At 35.6% G+C, this 12,965-nt stretch overlaps 1 protein-coding gene across 1 annotated transcript in view; it reads right to left on the bottom strand.

The window, feature by feature from the left end:
• Positions 1-12,965, bottom strand: part of DHX36 (DEAH-box helicase 36) — a 42,891-nt gene that overhangs the window by 15,216 nt on the left and 14,710 nt on the right. Inside the window, exons 8-16 of the mRNA XM_007521088.3 lie at positions 12,616-12,782; positions 11,130-11,211; positions 7,550-7,690; positions 7,209-7,311; positions 6,773-6,860; positions 4,867-4,922; positions 2,809-2,873; positions 1,964-2,107; positions 193-310 (exon numbers count right to left, since the gene is read on the bottom strand). Of these exons, the coding sequence (XP_007521150.1) occupies positions 193-310; positions 1,964-2,107; positions 2,809-2,873; positions 4,867-4,922; positions 6,773-6,860; positions 7,209-7,311; positions 7,550-7,690; positions 11,130-11,211; positions 12,616-12,782 (964 nt within the window). The remainder of the gene's footprint in view (positions 1-192; positions 311-1,963; positions 2,108-2,808; positions 2,874-4,866; positions 4,923-6,772; positions 6,861-7,208; positions 7,312-7,549; positions 7,691-11,129; positions 11,212-12,615; positions 12,783-12,965) is intronic.

Below are 12,965 nucleotides of genomic sequence, written 5' to 3'. Positions count from 1 at the left end.
CATTCATGTGCAAATAAATTTTATCAGGTATTTGCTTATTGTATTAGGAAGCTGTGTTTATGTACCATTTATTCATTCTGTGCTGCTGTGAATCCAGGCTGCCTGGACTCAAGAACCCAGCTCCTTAACTTGTAAACAAAGTTTTTCCAAAGGTGTTCTCAGAATTTCTGGCAGCTTTCCCACATAATTTACCTTAATTTGTAAACAAAGTTCTTCCAAAGGTGTTCTCAGAATTTCTGGCAGTTGGTAGTCATCCAGAAGGCTTGCTCTGAGAGCATTATATAGATGGTAGCACTTACCAGGTTGAACTCTTTAAAAAAGTCATCAGTGATGTGTTAAGAACGTCAGAGAAAAAAAGTAGCCAAATACTTCTTACAAGCTATGCCATAACAAATTTTTCAGATTATTACTTCATTTTTTAAACCATGTTTCTCTTCCAATCTGTTCTGGATAATAGTAAATCCACTACCCCATATTCTAGTTTTAAGAAAACAATATATATTACTCCACCAACAATTTGTGGCCCTATTTCATCTCAAGAGACTCTAGATTTCGGTGCTCAAATGTATCAATCTAGGTATGCTCTCCTTTCTATGCCTTGTGACTGCAACAAATCTCAACAATCTATATTATAAGGAAAGAAGTATGTACTATTTTGTAATGTCACGGAGGAACTGTACTATTTCCATAAAACATTATTGCTTGCAACTTAAACCATGAATGATGCTATTCTTTGGACAATATTCATGACAGAGAAAAAGAAATAAAGGTATTGATGTATTTTTAAGAATAGTTATGGGTTTATTGCTACAACCCTGTTCCTATAGGAATAGAAATTAAGCTTGAAAATCTTGATTTCTGTTACAATTAACAAAGCTCATTATTGTGTAACATACTACAGAAATTAAAACTAAGATACATCCACTGAGGACCATATATCATAGTTTACTTATTTGAAGATAATTATCAATCTAATCAGTCCTTGCAGTGCTGCAGGTGTCTCTCTGTCTCCTCCTTCCCCTTGAATTCTGGCTGTCTCTATCCAATAAATAAATAAGTAAAGATAATAAAAAAATAATTAGTCTTTGTGATAGGAATTTACATGCATGGGTCCTACAAGGGACTACTTCCCATTTGAATTAAAACATTAGATTCAATTAATATCCAAGAGAACAGGGATAAAAAATTGGATAAAATGCAACTTAGTTTATTTTCATAATTGTTTTATGGCCCTATTTTATCTCAAGAGACTCTAGATTTCGGTGCTCAGCTCTAAGGCTAATGTGTTTACTATTCCCATATAAAGATGGGGCCCAAACCCTGAAGGAGTAAAGAGTTTCTGAATAATCTAGCGTTGTTACGTTTCCAATGGAAAAATCCCACTGGGCCTTGCTGGTACCCTTATTATTTTCCCTAACAACTGCTTAGAAGACCTGGCTTTCTGGTAGTTTGCAGTTATCATTATTAATTACAAAAGCTTTTATAAAAAAAGAAAGAATAAAATTACAAATAATGCAACTAGAAATAATACATTAGAAATAATAAATAGTACACTCATTAAACAAACTGAGGAATTAAAGGTAGAAAAAAATGATAAAATACAAGTTTGGCAGTATTGTTCCAAAGAAAATGACTTAAAACAATTTTTCTTTTCAGAAATCTGCTGTAGTACGTTAAGATACAGAAGGTAATGTCAACAGCATGTATTAAATAGGGACAGGGAGGAGAACAAATGAAATATGGACTGGACATGGTGCTTTGCATCAAAGCAAGGGACTCTGGGAAAGGAGGGGGAGGGGAGATGGGAGAGAACCGTGGAGTCCTGGTGTATAATGAAATTGTACTCACGTATCAATGATTGCACTATAAAGCATCAACCCCCCTCAATTTATTTATTTTTTCAACAGCACATTTTGCTACATAAAATTTGCCTTGCTCCAAAGGCTTAAAAAAAAAAACTTACCTTCCAGCTCTACCTTTCCTTTGTTTGGCATTGGCGTTACTAACCCATTCGGCAGACATGGTACTGATGTTATTTTGGGTATCAAAATGTGTCTCCTTAATTTTTCCTCCATCTATCACATATACTACATCATCTATGGTAATGCTGTTCAGAAAACAAAATAAATCCTTTAAGATATACTCAAGTCTCATTACTTGTAACAGATGCACAGATAAGGATTCTAAGACTTTCTTTTATGGGCTAAAAAGCAGTTCAGGATAGTTAACACTCTTCCCACATTTGCCAGTCTCACAAGGAATCAAACACCTACTCTTAGGCTGAGTCAGTAACTGCAGAGCCAGCACAAAGTCAATTCTACAGAGTGTGCTGAATTCTCTGTGTACTTGCCAGAATTCCTCTATGCCCACTGCTAACTTTCAGAGCTTGCCCGGTAACTTATTACCTACACACCACTCCCCTGCCATAGTTAATCACTTCACAGAATATATTTCAGTGACTCATCCTTTACATTTCTATTTCCAAGGGAGCACAAACATTTTAAAGGCTGAACACAACTATTCTACACCCCCAGCTAGCAAAAGACAAGAAAAAACAAAATTAATCTCAGTTCTTCAACTAGGAAAACTCTGAAAAAAAAGTACTAAGCTGGTTATTTCTAAAGAAAGTTAAATATTAGCATTGTATTTAAAAACAAATCTATGTTCACTGCCATGAAACAGTAAAATGGCTTTATTTTTAAGGAGTTACAAGTATCTTGTAGGGAAAAAAAAGCTTAAGTACATTAATAATTTTGGGGGCTCAAACTAATGAAATCATCAGTAGTTGATATTTAAAACAATTTTTACCTAGTCTCTGCAATGTTGGTAGCAATTACTATTTTCCGAACACCAGGAGGGGTTCTTTTAAATACCTGTAAGAATAGATAAATCAAAACCCCAACACTAATTTCTGATACATTATTCTTGCAATTAGAAGAACTGACTGTCATACTGTTCATTCATAGCATTTTGTTTCTGTTTGTTCACTAGCATTTGCATCTAACATGTTACTATGACATTCCCTCTTGTTGAAACCAAAGTAAATCAGTTTTCTAAATCAGATCTCAAATGAATATGTCTTATTGTACAGTCAATCTTTTAGGCAAGTTTAGTTTGAGTAAGAAATACAGGGACTGGGGAGATAGCACTGTTGGCTGTCAACAGACTTCCATGTGTAAAGCACTTGTGGTGCCAGGTTCAGTCTTTGGTGCCATCATAAACCAGAGCTGAGCAGTGTTCTGGTTTTAAAAATATTTACAAATTACCAAAAACTAATATTGGTATGGGCATCAACCAATCAGCCTATGCCCAAATCATCAGAATAGATGTCAACTGGTGGCTTTGAGATACAGATTAAAAACATTCCTCTCTTAAAATAAAATGCTGAATCCGATAATGCCACCCATGATTAAGCTACCTGAGCAGAAGGAAGACACAGTGCAGGAGTGAAGTGCCACTTGGCTATAATCAAAAGCTCTTAAACATATTTATAAAAATGATGACTCCAGGTGATCACAGAATCTCTCAGAGAGGTAAGTACTTGGTCACAAGGATGTCAAGGGATGGAAGCTGCTCTAAAATGAATATTTTTTTGTCTCTGGAATCAGGAGTGCTTGAACACTAATTCAGCTGTCTAGGCCTTACTCAGAATTCAGGTACCAACAGAAAGGATGTTAAGGGTTTTAATAAGAAACACCATGCTATTTCCTTACAAAGTGAGTGAGGAAATAGATTTGAAGTGAGATAAAACTTTAGATTAATCTCAATCTCCCACTGCCTATAAGCAATGCAGATCAGCAAATAAGTTTGTTGTGGACAGTATATAGAATTCATTCTAACTAGAGACACACCTGAATCTGATAGTCAAAACATTCAAAACTGTAACGATAACATTATTCATATAAAGCAGACTATTAAATCAAAGACCCAAACATCAAGCTATAGTATACCATACATAATAAGTTTCTAGATTGAATTATTTTTTAAATATTTAGATATTTATTTCCTGCCTCCAGGGTTACTGCTGGGGCTCGGTGCCTGCACTGCAAATCCACTGCTCCTGGAGGTCATTTTTTCCCTTTTGTTGTCCTTGTTGTTTGTTGTTATTGCTGTTGTTGTTCGATAGGACACAGAGAAATATAGAGAGAAGGGAAAGATGGGGAGAGAAAGACACCTGCAGACTTGCTTCAACACTTGTGAAGCGACGCCCCTGTAGGTGGGGAGCTGGGAGCTCGAACTGGGATCCTTACACTGGTCCTTGAGCTTCCTGTCGTATGTGCTTAACCCACTGCGCTACTGCCCGGCCTCCTATTTATTTTTAATGAGCTATGGGGGAGGAGAGGGAGACAGAAAGTTCAAGAGCAAAAGAATAAAAAAAATTATTCTATCTATAAATTAAAAAAAAAAAAAGGTGAAGAGGACGGGGAGTGGGAGTGGAAGAGAGAGAGACACTCACACACACATCACATCACTTCTTAGCTTTGGCTTATGGTGGTGCTGGGGTTGAAGCTCTAACCTCAGAGCCTCCCTGAGGAATGAAAGTCTTTTTGCATAACCATTATGCTATATCCCCAGTCTTGCTGATAATTTTTATTGGCATCTAAGAAACCTTTTTTTTTATTCAGAGAAAATCAAACAAGTTATTGATAATCTTTAAACTTTTCCCTAATGCTGACAAAACTAAGTGGATTACCACTATTCCAGGCTTTGTGCAAACATCTAAAGGCTCATTTGCAAACGTTTTCAAAGAAGTATTTAAGGTAATTGCTATTTAGAAATTAGTCTTAAAATATAACACACAATAATCAGTTCTTAAAGCCTTCCTCCATTTGAAAGACAGAATGAATAAACTTAAAAGTAACACACCTGTGTCTGGTTAACTGTAGGCATCAGTGAATGCAAAGGTATAATAAGAAACTTGTCTGAAAATTAAAAAAGAAAAGTTAAATTTGAAGAGAGCTGTAGAAAAGCTCCATCAGATGTATACAGAACAATGAATTCAGGTGAAAGCCACCTAACTCTTAGTTTGTATCCCTACATAAAATCAGAATTTTATTCATTCTATTATTCTTTTTTTGGTGAGATATATATATATTTTTTTTCCATTTACAAGATTTTAAGATTACAGTGTATAGTTCCACACCACACCCACCACCAAAGACATTCACTATTCTTGTCTTTTGAACTACTCCAACAAATTCTGTCAACATTTTATTGTTATTTCATAATCACAGCCCCCAGATTCATTAAGGAATGCTGAAAAATTTTTTAAAATTTCAACTTTTACTAGAAAAATACCAATTATTTCATTTCTATCATTTAGTTGAAACCGAGAATTATACTGAATATGAAAGTAAGTTTGCAGACTTTGAGCAATCCTATTTTAGTTGTATAGTATATAATAGGAATGAGCAAGAATGCTAAGTAGTAGAAGTCATTTTAACCTTTAGTTAGGGCTGCAAAAGTGCAACTGGAATTAAATTTCTAGTAAGTGTTCAAGTGAAACAACCACTTTCTATTTCCTCAGAATAACTGCTTTTTTTTTTTTTTTTAATATTTTTTGTTATTGGATAGACAGAGAGAAATTGAGAGGGGAGGAGATAGACAGGGAGAGACAGACACCTGCAGCCCAGCTTCACCACTAGTGAAACAATCCCCGTTGGTAGGGACCAGGGGCTTGAACCTGGATCCTTGCACACATAATGTGTGCACTTAAACAGGTGCACCACTGCCTGACCCCATAACTGCTGTTTTTTTTTTAAAGTATGTTCACCAATCTCTACAGCCCTTGCAAACAGAAAGATTTGGTTAATTCTTAAAAAGTATAAAAAAGTTGGCAAATCATTGCTAAAAGAGAAATGCTCTGAATTATGTATCTCTGTGAAACAATATGAAATGTGTTGACTCAGCCTACATTCAAGCTAAAACTACTTCACTTTAATTATCACATATATATTAACTTTCTATTCAAAGGAATTATCAGCAAGATCTCTCTTTGAAATGATATCACAGATATTCAGAGAAATTCATAATGTTGGATCTAGTCTTTTCCACAAGTCACTGCTGTGGGAAAACTAAAAGTGGAGGGGAGGTATGGTCTAGAATTAAAGATTTATTTGCTTTGACTACTCTTTTTTTCTATTTTATCAGCTTTGGCTGATGGTGGTGCCGGAGATTGAACCTGTGGTTTTGGAGGCTCAGACATGAAGAGTCCTTTGGCATATCCATTACGCTCTCTCTCCTACCCTGCCTTGACTCCTTCTACTGTTTGATGGTTTTATTCTTTAGTTTCAAGAAATACTGACTTTGAAACTATCTCAGTCTAAGAACTTGGTGGTCTTAACCCAGACTGGGACTTGTCAAGTTAGATTGGTTTTTTTCCTCCCTAAAGTTCTAGGTCACAGTTAAAGATGATGACTAGAGAAATTCTTAATGTAGTACTATGATGAGAATGTTTACCTCTTCTGAATTTGTCTACATCAAAATGAACCTTAATTATGTTGGCACTGGCTCCAAAGCCCCAGATTTAATCCTCTGTATCACCTAAAGTCAGAACTGAGCAGTGTTCTGGTTAGAAATGGGGGGGGGGGGGGAATAGATGTTGGCACTGAGGTTTTGCTTTTCACTCACTGCATTTCACTGCATTTAGTTGGGGGTGAGAGTGTTTTGTAGGCAGCTAACATGAGCAAACTGTACCCACGTGTCAACTGTACTACAAATCAACCACCCCAATAAAGTGATTTCAAAAACGTAAAAATAATAAAGAAAATACCTGATTTAAACATCACTTGTGACATCAAAAGATCATGTAAAGTACTGATATTATCCCAGCCTGGTAGAAAGACCAATATTGCACCATCCTGTGTGGAGGGAAAAGAGCCATTGCAAAGGATCACAAAGCAACTATGCAAAAATCTGTGCACACTTAAGCCATTATTAAAACTACTGTAGCTCACAGTAATTTTAGTTACTGATTATAACTAAAGAATAAAAGTTCGCATTTAAAAACCAAGATTCATAATTCAGATATTTTCTATGTATGAGTTCTACTTTCCATTAGTAAAGTGCCTTTGTTTTTTTTGAGATTCTCATTCCTAGTGATAATTTCTTCCAGAGGTTACTTAATGAAAGCATTTAAAAGAATGTCTTTTTTCATGGCCTTGAAAAATGAAAATAAAAATAAAATTTGACTTGAAAGTATAACTAACCTCTTCTTCTAAAACAATGTGTCGGATAAGGGCAGCAATCAAATTCAGATCAACTTTATCATCATCCATCATTTCTATAACATCTACAGTACTTGGGGAATACCTATCAAAGTTAAACAGAACATCATAAAAAAAAAACCATAAAACTAACACTATCAGAAAATGAGTCAATATAACAGGATTACTGAGATAACATTGTCTACAAATCAATTCAGTGTTGTATTTAGCTACAATATGAGAATGACAATGCCTTCAAGAAAATCCAAATTCAAGGCAATCTCTCATTTTTGTTTTTTAGTCATTTTGCCATTGTGTTTCCACCTTATGCAAAATAAACTTACTTTTTTCGCAATTCTCTTACATAACCGGGCCAGCGTTCTTTATATAGTGCTTCTTTTTCTTCTTTCTCTTGTCTATTTACATGACCTTGCATAAAACCCCTCTTAAACTGGGACCTGTGCTCTTTCTGTTCTGGAACATATCTAAAATGAAAACAGAACTTCTAATTTTACTTTTTTTTGAGAAATTTCTTAAAAATTTGAAAAATATAGTTTTAAAGGAGATCTTCACAGAACAGTCAACATTAAATACTAATTTTTTCAAGTATTCGTTAACATAAAATTTAAGATTTTATATAAAATCATCTTCACTACTGGTATATTATATTAAACCTCCACCTTTTGGCAATCAAAACTAAAAAGGAAATACTAGACTTTCAACTTTAGGTTCGCTTTAAAACAAAAGCAATATTAACATAAGTCCGAAATAAGAGTTAATGATGGCTTAAGGGGCTCAGATTTTTCATATAAGCCAATGTTTCCAATCTGAATGCACAGAAGAATCCCCTGAAGAGCTAGTACAACACAGATTTCTAAGCCCTATGCTGCCTTTGTGATTTATACTTAGTAGGACTGGCTGAAGTCTACTAATGTTGAGAATTTATCTGAAACCTACAAAATAAGCCTAAGAACTATTATTTCTGCTCAGTCCTACAGACATCACTAATGCAAAGCCAGAACCAGCATGCAAATTTCCAAGTGTCCATTGGGTTCTAGCTTACTCCATCATACTACAGTGATTGCTAAACTGAGGGCACATCTGCCCGAGAAAGTTGCCTGCTAGGATGTATTCTGAAAGATAAGTGGGTGAGAAGACACTAAGAAAAATGAGCCTACACTTGAGCCCAAAGCACCTCAGAGTACACCTAGGGAAGTGCACCTAGGTTTGGAGCAAGGACTGACAGTAGAAACAGATGTCCTAATTCTAATTCTGTCTTTAACCAGAGGAACTACTTGTCAGACTAATCTATTACAGTATTTGCATGAGAATAAAAAATGTTTGATAAAGCAGTGTCAGACACAGAGCAGACCCCCAAAGTATTAATACCCTCCCATATTGAGTACCTGTGACTCAGGATTCCCCTAAGTCTTCGATACATATAGAGGCACCAACGAGGTAGGGCAACCTGAGGTAAAGATTAGTCCTAGTCAGAAGTATAGACCCAGAGTTGACTCCCTTCCCAGCAATTCCAAAAACAGAGGTTACTTTCACCCCATCACCTCAGCTGCCTAATCAAAGTCTTCCACATCATCTCTCCCTGCTCCCCCCATCCCCCAAGGTTTACTTCTGGGACTGGACTAGATGCAGGGCTACTGAGGGCACTTGTATCCAATGACCTCCTCTTTTGACTCTCATCTTAGGACTAGGTAAGAGATGACAAATGCTGACTACCTTTTTGTTTCAAGAGACCCTTATGCCAGATCATTGCATGCTGTCTTCTAGATAGCTTCAAAAAGCAATCATCACATAACTTTACTGATCTCCAAAACTTTGGTTATTGTCCAGATGTAGCCCATTAGTCTCTTAGAAAAATAATTGCTAAATGTGCCACAGTACAAAGTGGGATTCAAGGTAGAATGTGGAATTAAAAAAAGGATGCATAAAAATGTATGAGACTCATGATTAAAGCCTCACTTTTTTGCATGTTCTACTCTAATACAGACTTTCCCTCTCTACTGAACTGTACTACTTTCTTCAACTATCCAGTTAATCCCTACTATGTGATCTCATTCCCAGCACAGTCTATCCCTAAAAAAGGATACCATATATTAATAGTCTATTTATATCTGCTGAGATCCAAGTTCTGTGGATATGCACTGGTTTTTCTTTAACAGGCACTCAGACCCTAGTGCACAGATTTACTAATGTACACTAAAACTCAACCAACTTCTTCATGTAAAATACACTGTAAAATCTTGTTCTAACCTTTTCATTAACACTTGCTATTTAACAAGCTGTGGAGTCTTGAAAAAGCCACACTTACAAGTATATCTTCATTTGTTCATATATTTTATGCAAATGTTACAGCAGTCAGGCACTATACCAAGAACTAATTACAAAGATAAGCAAGACAAAATCCTTTAACTGTGAAAAAGCTGAAATACAGAGCAGGAGGAAAAAGCAAAGAGAGATGCTACAAGCAGTAAGATGTTGATAAAAGTGTTACGGGAGTCTCGATGAGAAAACAACACATTCTGTAAAAGGTAATAGAAAAGGCTAAAACAGGCAGCAAAGATGAGATCTATCCTCATATAATCAGGTTTATAGATGAAAAGATGGAGAAAGTGGCAAATGTAAGTCTCAAAGAAGTAAAAAGCATGTAACAAAACAGTATGTGGCAAATGCCCCATTTGCCACGACAAAGCCAAAGCATATATGGGGGAAAAGAAAGGAAGGAAGGAAGGGAAAAGAAAAGAAAATAGAATGGGGCCAGCATTAGGGGAAAAAAGTTATAGAACTGGGATCTAGTCCTACGTGGCAGTGCCTCCCTAGTCCTTTACCATCCTGAAGAAAAGCAACTCACAGCTAATGGACAGTGCTGAGATCAACAAGCTGAGAATAACAGCTGTAGTGCTCTGCTAGGAGTAAGACAAATCCATAAAATGTTCTTAAACAGGTTGCTAAAGAAAATTTTCAAGGAATTTGCTTAGGAAGAACAAGTTCATGTGAACAGGTTTTATGGAAAAAGATCATACTATCAAAACAGGAACTATATTAACACAGGAGAGAAAAATACAAATGAGAAGACATGTTTAAGGAAAAAGTTCTCAAGGTTTGTGGCTACTTCAGAGTAGAAAATGGTCTAGGGTAAATGAGTTACTAAGCAAGCAGTTTGCCTAAGTCTGAGTGACCATGCAATGCTTTAAATATCTAAACAAGCTTAAGAAAGACAAGGTTTTAAGGGTCAACCAGATTGTATATAAGAATATTTGTGAAAATAGTTAAAAGCAAAATAGTTAATGTTTGATAAATATTGACTACTTTTAGTTCTGAGAATTTAGAGAGAATATCAGTGACCATTATAAGGTGTTCTGGAAAAAGATGCAAAGTTTTGCTTGATTTGGTGGAAGTATGACAGAGATCAAGTTTGTCCTGGAATGCTGGTGAAAAGAATTAAGAGAACAAGTTAAGAACTCAGAAGCACCAGTTCGGTAAGCTGAAATACAAAAACTGCAGTCTTGGAAACTGAACTACTGCACAGTAAAATCATGAAACCCTCTGGAGAAATCACATTTAATAGGGTGAGCAATGGAAGTCAGCAATGGAAATGGAAGCCATAGAGAAGACCAGAAAAGAAAGGCAAGCACTATAGAAATTCTATAGGTATTTCAAAAGTTCTGCTCTTTCAAAAGTACTACTCCCAGACTTCATAACACAATGAGTGCAGGGAGTGTGCATTGCACATCTGGATTTTTAAAAAGCTACAAGTGATTTTTATGTGCAACCAGTTTGGGAATCCTTAATTTTGTATAAAAATGCTTTACAAGGAAAGTATTACCAGTAAGTTTCTAAGACCACCTAAATTTTGGCATAAGAACAATTAGTGCTTTTAATGCTTTTTAATTTCTAAAATCTACTTACCTTATTTTTTCAATTATATCTTCTAAAAGGTACTCCACAACCGGAAAAGTAAAACCAGGTATATGTATCATCGGGCAGTTACCTATTATGGTAGACAAAGCATGAGCTTGGACACAAATATTTAGAGAAAAAAAGACTGTAAAAAAGTACAACTGCTTTTTTTTTTTTCAACTTCAGAAAATGGTCTTAGAACTTTTGAATTTTATTTTCCATATCTAAAGCCGTAGTCTTTACTCAGTATCGTTTCTCCCCTACCAAACTATATACACACACCTCAGTTCTCCAGTGTAATGTAGACTAAGCGCAAAGTATTCTAGGTTGAAATTAAAATTTGTTATAAGTCTCCTTTTCATCATTAGCTAAGATGCCCTCAGAACCTAAACTTTACAGAAATCTACTTAAACAAGACCCCCATGGGGCATGCAGAGTTAGGGAAAGAAAAGCAAGTCACAAGGTTACCAAATATTAAATTGCTATTATCTCAGAATCACCAATAAAAAAATAGTTAATGCTAATAGTTAAATGCTACTGACATTTTGTACCAAGTAACACAAGCTGTGTACACTATAAACAAAGACCAACACTGCATCAAAGGTAAAAAGATCTGAGCTGATATCAAGATTCTTCTGTGACTTGCCTAAGTTTGAGTGACTATGCAATGCTTAGTATAAATATCTAAACAAGCTTAAAAAAAGACAAGGTTTTATGGGTCAACCAGATTGTATATAAGAATATTTGTGAAAATAAAGGTATTCCATCTTAGCTCTCTCCCTCTTCTTTCCCTCCAACTATAGCAGAAAAGACAGTGAGTCATAAATACATAAATAAATATTGAGAGAGGAGACAGCAAGAACCAGAACATTACTCTGGTACTTGCAATGCCAGGGATCAAGTGTGGGGTGGGACCTTATGTTTGACTTTCAATGCTTTATCTACACAATTTCAAAACAATGTACTTTATAGCTAGTTGAATTGTTTCAAGTCCCCCAGACCTTCTGTTAATTATGCAACATTGGGCAAACTACTTAATTAATGGTTGTGGCTATGGAAATCTGTGAAAAGGAGAACAGCAGCACCTATTTCACAAGATACTATAAGAAGTAATGAAGACAAAGTAGCAAATATGATGCAGACATAATATACAGTAGCTATTATCAATGGCTAGCCGGCACCACAGACTGTGTTAGCACATAAAAACAATGCAAGAGAGATTTATGAAATTATTTGCATTTGTTGTTTGGCTTCATTGAGGTCACCTTAATCATGTAATGGTCACACTAAAAAGCTACAGCCTTCACGGTAAGAGACTATAACACCATTTTAGCATAGGTTAAATTCTCTATTTTAGATATAGAATACTTATATGAACTGTTGGAAATTGAATTTGACTGTTTTATGTCTATCACTGTATTAATTAAAGAAAGAAGACTAAATAATTCAGTAGTTTTGTAGCAACTTTCTAAAACAATCCACAAGTTTTACTCACCAAAATATTCTGAAAACTTCTCAGCATTCAATGTTGCACTCATCAGTACTACTTTTAGGTCTGGTCGAAAACTGAGCAGATCCTTGATAACAGTCATTAAGACATCAGACTGTAGATTTCTCTCGTGGATTTCATCCAGCACAATGTGACTTACACTGGACAGACGCCTAAGACAGTTTAAATCATGTATCTCTGTGTTAAATTTTTTTGTAGTACTAGGGCCTCACTCATAAATAATTTCACAGCTCCAGGGCCAATCCCCCCTCCCCCAAACTCAAGACACAGAGAAGGTCTAAGAAACACCACAGCACGGGAGTTTCCTTCATTGAGGTGGCACTTCCACATACTGC

The sequence above is a fragment of the Erinaceus europaeus genome, chromosome 9, assembly GCF_950295315.1.
Source record: "Erinaceus europaeus chromosome 9, mEriEur2.1, whole genome shotgun sequence".
NCBI lineage: Eukaryota > Metazoa > Chordata > Mammalia > Eulipotyphla > Erinaceidae > Erinaceus > Erinaceus europaeus.
This window is presented reverse-complemented; position numbering and strand designations above follow the sequence as displayed.